The sequence below is a fragment of the Misgurnus anguillicaudatus genome, chromosome 2, assembly GCF_027580225.2.
Source record: "Misgurnus anguillicaudatus chromosome 2, ASM2758022v2, whole genome shotgun sequence".
NCBI classification, from domain to species: Eukaryota; Metazoa; Chordata; class Actinopteri; order Cypriniformes; family Cobitidae; genus Misgurnus; species Misgurnus anguillicaudatus.
The window spans coordinates 13,212,181-13,218,959 of NC_073338.2; the positions used below are offsets into that span (position 1 = coordinate 13,212,181).

At 35.7% G+C, this 6,779-nt stretch overlaps 1 protein-coding gene across 1 annotated transcript in view; it reads right to left on the reverse strand.

The window, feature by feature from the left end:
* Nucleotides 1-6,779, reverse strand: part of scn12aa (sodium channel, voltage gated, type XII, alpha a) — a 40,914-nt gene that overhangs the window by 31,434 nt on the left and 2,701 nt on the right. The window contains exons 3-5 of the mRNA XM_055201442.2: nt 4,085-4,176; nt 3,771-4,013; nt 549-612 (exon numbers count right to left, since the gene is read on the reverse strand). Coding sequence (XP_055057417.2) covers nt 549-612; nt 3,771-4,013; nt 4,085-4,176 — 399 coding nt within the window. The remainder of the gene's footprint in view (nt 1-548; nt 613-3,770; nt 4,014-4,084; nt 4,177-6,779) is intronic.

The window sequence follows — 6,779 nt, forward strand, 5'->3', positions numbered from 1 at the left end:
ATTTACCCCCATCTTGTTGTTACAAACCTGTATAAATGACTTTATTCTGCTGAACACAAAGGAAGATATTTTGAAGAATGTTTGTAACAAACAGATCTGGGGGAACCATTGACTTCCACCATAGTAGAAATATAATAATACTATGGAAGTAAATGGTGCCCCAGATCTGTTTGGATACGAACTTCCTTCAAAATGTCTTCCTTTGTGTTCAGCAGAACAAAGAAATTTAACAACTTAAGTGTAAATAAATGATGACAGAACTTTTTTTGTGTGAACTATCCCTTTAATGAAATTTTTAGCCATCTGACCTGCTACATTTACATTATATCTCTTCAGATTTATATATATATATATATATATATATATATATATATATATATATATATATATATATATATATATATATATATATATATATATATATATGCAGACGGATGCTGCAGAAACAGAAACCAAGCATGCAACAAAGACTGAACTTCTGAAGATTCCTTCTCTCTGGTTGGGAGTAAAACGAGTAATTATATAAAGTAAGAGGAGAGATTACCTACCCAGCATCACTGCTGTATCCACATATTAAGGCATCCTTTGATCCTTCAATTTTGTAGAAGTTGTCTGAGAAACAGCAAAGAGGTTAATTCAGTCACATTTCAAAAACATATCGAATCACTGACGCATTGAATTTCACATTTATTTAATACAACTTTAAAGGGATACTTCACCGATTTAGCATTCAGCTTTGTTTCTGTAGAAACCCGGCAGTATTACTGAATGACCATGTTTCCCTCCCTCATTTCCCCCTGAGAGGAGAGATATCTGCATTTTGGTTCTGCAAAAAAGTCCTCCGATGATGTAATATGACGATTTTTGCATCATCGGAGGACTTTTTTGCAGAACCAAAATGCAGATATCGTATGGAGCGAATTTTGTGCCATAATTGTACAAACAAATCCAGCATGTTGCAAACAAACTCAATCCGCTTTGCAAAGGGAAACTCGACTCGCAAACAAACAGAAAATGCTTTGCAAGACCATGATTTTCTCACAAATGTGAACATGATTTTCTCACAAATGTGAACATGATTTTCTCACAAATGTGAACATGATTTTCTCACAAATGTGAACATGATTTTCTCACAAATGTGAACATGATTTTCTCACAAATGTGAACATGATTTTCTCACAAATGTGTGCAATCCAAAACAGCAGATGGCACTTTTTCGATTTTTTTCAGACATTTTCAACTAATCTCCCTAAAAAGCCCTGAATTTTACCTTAGATACCACCCCTGCCAGTGGCAGCAACTGAATAAAGACATATTTCATTTGTTGGGCTTCATTCTGTTGGTCTCATTGAATTTATTGAAAGTGTTAATAATACTAAGGGTGGGTTGCACCAACAAGGATTAGGCCTAAATCTGGTTTAAATCAAATCTTATTTAATAATTCTGTTGCACCAAACTTTAAACCTGTTTAAAAATAAACAGGTTTTCATTTAAACTGCCATTTTGATCCAAGTTTAAATTTTACAGTAATCCTAGATTATCTTTAATCCTGTTGCTCCATTACTTTAAACTCTGTTTAAAATCTCAGTGAGGGATTAACTTTAAACATGCATATGAGGAGGTTTAAATATGTTTTTTTTACAATTAAATGTCTGGCTAAATGATTAGAAACACATACTGTGAGCGTGGTGGAACTACTCAAAGATGCGTTTATTATAACGTCTCAACAAAGTGTGTTTGGCGGCTCAAAAAGATTATTAACAGCACCGCTGACAGCGATGCTTGTATGTGCTTCTCCTCTGTCACGCCACGCGTGCTCCAGTCAGACGAAGGACAGTAAATGAACGGACACAAGGTGGCGCTTCATGACAAATGTTGTGTCGACACATATGTCCTAATCTGTTAATCAATACAATTGTTTTAAAAGATTTTCAAATGTTTTTATTTGAATCAGACCTTTATATTAGCCTACCGGTGCATGTAGGTGATTTATAATACAAAAATTACATTACCTTTGCTTGTATAAACTGTTTATTTCCTTTTTGAATGACAACGTCAACATTATTGCTGTTTAATTACACCGGAAAATTCAACATGGCGGACAAAATAAATCGCAGATGAAGGGTTTAATACAGTTTAAAGTTTTAATCTAAGATTTGTTAATCTGTGTTTAAATTTAAGTGGTGCAACACAACTCGAATTAAAATCAAACTGAGATCAACAAACCCTAGATTAGCTCTAAACTCTGCTTAATTTAATCCTTGTTGGTGCAACCCACCCTAAATATCTGTTAATAGTAAACAAATTCTGTGTGTACTAATAACAGACATTTATTTTTATTACACTTTTAATAAATTAAATAATATTAAAGGTGACGTTCTTCCTGATCCAATTTTTTCAAACTTTAGTTAGTGTGTAATGTTGCTGTTAGTTAATAATACCTGCAAATTGATAAAGCTGAAAAGTTCACTGCCAGGCAATATATTTTCTTTAACAGAATTCCCCTTTCAAAGACTACAGAAAACGGCCTGTTTGGATTACAGCCCTCTACTTCCCAGTTGAATTACGTCAATATAAGAGTTTTTGACTAAACTCCACCCACAGGAATACGTCAGTCGCCAGCTAAGCTCAAACTGCTCTGCTAAGCTAAGCTGCTGTCAAATCACAACCCACTAAACAAACTTAACAATCAGAACTAATGCATTTTTGAAGGAGGAAATTTTTGAACAAAGAAGACATCAGCCCGTTTTTAGGACCGTGAAAACAGCGGTATACACAAATAAGTAAATTGTGTGAAAAATACTGTGTTTTGTACACGTGAAACATGAACACATGTTATATTGAGCACTGTTAACACAATCAAAGCTTTAAAAACACAGAAAGAACGGGACCTTTAACATGAAGCCCGACAAAGGAAATATGTCTTTATTCAGTTGCTGCCATAATAAGCAGGGGTGGTGTCTAAGGTGAAATCCAGGGTTTTTTGAGGGTTGAAAAAGTCTGACAAAGTCGAAAAAGTGCCATCTGCTGTTTTGCATTGCACACATTTGTGAGAAAATCATGTTCACATTTGTGAGAAAATCATGTTCACATTTGTGAGAAAATTATGGTCACATTTGTGCAAAACACAGTACATATTTTTAACACCTCTGCATTTTCACTCAAATTGATTTTGTATTTGCAAAGCATTTTCTGTTTGTTTGCGAGTCGAGTTTCCCTTTGTAAAGCGGATTGAGTTTGTTTGCAAACATGCTGGATTTGTTTGTACAATTATGGCACAAAATTTGCTCCATAATATCTCTCCTCTCAGGGGGAAATGATGGAGGGAAACATGGTCATTCAGTAATACTGCCGGGTTTCTACAGATACAAAGCTGAATGCTAAATCGGTGAAGTATCCCTTTAATTACTTTAAAATGTATTTATTTATTGGAAACTTGTTTGGATCATACATTGTCTCTACACTGTCAAAAATAAAGGCACGAAGCCGTCACTGGGGCAGCACCCTTTAAAAAAGGTCCTAATATGTACCATTTAGGTACAAACATGTACCTTTAAAGGTACATTTTGGCAGTTTAAAGTACTAATATGCACTCTTTGGGTACAAATGTGTACCTTTTTGAAAGGGTACTGTCCCAGTGACAACTTTTGTACCTTTATTTCTGAGAGTGTATATGACATGTTATTAAAAGGGGAGGAGTTAAAATAAGAGGGATTGCTGACATCAGCCAAATATTAATGTCCATTAAATCGACTTAATATCGATTGAACCTTCATTGGTTAAGAAATCCTTTAAGGAATGCCAGGTCTTATTGTTACAGACGAAGCTCCCGTTGCCAGGGTAGGTGGAGTTGACACAGTAGGCGGGGCTACGGACACACTTCTGCCGTAGGATGCCCATGAAAAGCTGTAGACCAATCAGAGCAAAGACGCTAAGACAGAAAACAGTGAGGATCATCACGTCCGCTAGCTTTTTAACAGACTGGATGAGGGCACCCACGATGGTCTTTAAACCTACAAAAAAAAGTAGAGTCAAAGACATGACTGTATAAACTAAACAGTGTAAAACTGAAGAGTTCCCTCACCTGGGATCACTGATATTGTTTTAAGGGCACGCAAAACTCTGAACGTCCGTAATGCTGACACATTTCCTAGGTCCACAAACTCTGTCACATATCTATAAAGATAAAGTCAAAAGCAGCCATGATCCAATCTAATTTGTTTCTGCAAAAGAGCTGAATTATATTGAACCAGAGTGAATATGAAGAGTTCAGATGTACAGCCGCTAAACCCCACCTCTGTCAAAAATGAGATAATGATTGCAACATCAAATAATTTTGCTTCAAATTCGCCTAATCTTGGCCTCAGGACATTCAAAAATACAGTTATTTTTACTGTGGGTTCAAACCAGCCGCGTTTGAGGCGTCAAAATCGTGTCTACCGTGCCTAGTTTGCCGCTTGAACAATTTGAGTTTACTCGCTTCATTCGCGCGTGAAATTCTAGTCATCGAGACATTCACGTGTCATGGGAGGGGCTTCTGCGACTCCGCTTGCTTTCTGTAATCACATCACTGCTAGAGCAAGCTCCTGATTGGTTAACACGGTGCGTTTTTTCAACAAAGTTCAAATTTTTTAACTCGCACATTTGCCGCAGCAATGCTCAATTCGCGCCGCACTAAACGCCTCATTCGCGTCTTCACATTGACTTAACATTGAAATCACTCGTGCTAGACACCTCTACCGCATCTGATGTAAACGCAGCATTAGGCAGAATCTATTATATAAAAAAGGCTACAAGAACAACGCAATTAACAATTAACAAGAAGACGCACTTAGCGGGTTTTGCATCGGAACTCTTCATATTCCTTTGTCAAAAAGACAGTTTACATTACTGCATTTACAATGGAAATTGAAAAATGGAAAAAGTAATTTCTAGAGGGTTAAAGCAGAAATTGTACCAACATTGTATTTTGTAAAGTCTGTCTTAGGAACCTCTGAATTACAATGATGACCATCTCGATTTGCATTAGCAGCATAATTCCTGCATGTAAATGGTGTTTGCTCTTGTCATTTGTTGTACTCATGCATGTCACATTACAGGTTTAATAATTAAAAAAGTATTTAATTTACTCATTATTTACTCACTCTCATGTTGTTTAAACCAGTGTTTGAATTATGTCAAAGATTATGGGGGTCCAGCTAGCCCCCCCCCCCCCATTTCACAAAGTAAGATGTGATCCTGGATCAACATTTTAATCAAAGAAACCCCAAATTACCCTTAACTGAAACCGTAAAAAAGGTACCCCCTCATATTAGTGTGAAATAATAGTTTAAGAATTTTTTAAAAGCCCCTAGTTTAGTTTAGTTTAGTTTATTAATTTATAAAGCACATTTAAAAACAACAGTCGTTGCAGCCAAAGTGCTGTACATCTCGAAGTTATAAAAGCATTATAGTTTGAAGGTCTTTCATGGAAAGCATCTTCTTGATTTTAGCAATGGATCTTAACTGAAAAAAGCTGCTTTTCACAACAGTGCTAATCTGTTAATCAAAGGACAACATGGGATCAAAGACAACACCAAGGTTTTTAATATGATCAGACAAAGGGCCAAGCTGCTTTATCAGACCAGAAAACACAGTTGTTGGACCAAAAACTTAATTATTTCAGTTTTGTCATTGTTTAACTGTAAAAAATTCAGATCCAGCCAGCATTTAATGTCCTGAAGACATGCAACATATGGACATAGAACAGTTATTGTTTTTAACAGGAAAATAGAATTAAGTATCGTCAGCGTAGAGATGATATGATAAATTATGTTTCTGAAAGATATAATCGAGTGGAAGCATATACAATGAGAAGAGCAAAGGACCCAAGATAGAGCCCTGAGGAACACCATAGGAGATTTGAGCCCTAACCCAATTCTAAATATATCTGTCAATTACTCCAGAAAACAGCGTTTACATTTCTTTCAGACCAAGATCTTTTGGATTCGTTTATTGTGAAATTGGGACAAATAATGGACAGTATCGCTTAGTGGCAGCATAGCACAAGAATTTAAAATTCATGTAGTATTTTATTTTGATAAAAACCAGGCGACCCCCCCCAATATATATTTAACTGCTTTATTAGGGATCCCTCAATGCTTATAGGAGGTCCGGGACCACCCCAGCCCCCCTCAATTCAAACTCTGGTTCAAACCCTCATTGCTTTGTTTCATTTCCAATGTTTAAAAGGACAGCAAAGCATCATTAAGTAACTAGACTCATGTCATTCCAAGTGTCTTAACGGTGTACAAAAGGGTTTGGTGAACCCCCCCCCCACCCCAAAATATGATCCATTATTTAATAAAAGTCTGAATGACATGGGGGTGAGTAAACAATGACATTTTTTGTTGATAAATTAACCCTTTAATGTGAGTTAAAATACTTTAAAGCTGCTGAATCTGTCCAATTTATTTTGTGCAATATGTTATTTTCTATTGTTTTAATTCTATAATAAGATAATGTTTATAAGTGATTGAATCGCACTTATATGCTAATCACATCATATAATATTAAAGTCTTGTGGTTGCTCTTTAAGAGTGTGTATTTTTACATTTATTTATACTAGTTCAAGGCATTGAACTAGGATACTTTGTTTTACTAGAATATTAAGCCGTTTTTAAAAAATCTTTCCATGTTAGTTTGTTTTAATCTGTTTTAACAGTGCTGCCTACTAGAAGCTTAATCTACAGGAAGTGACATCATCTGAAATCTGCTTCAAAGTGACTTAACACAGGCGT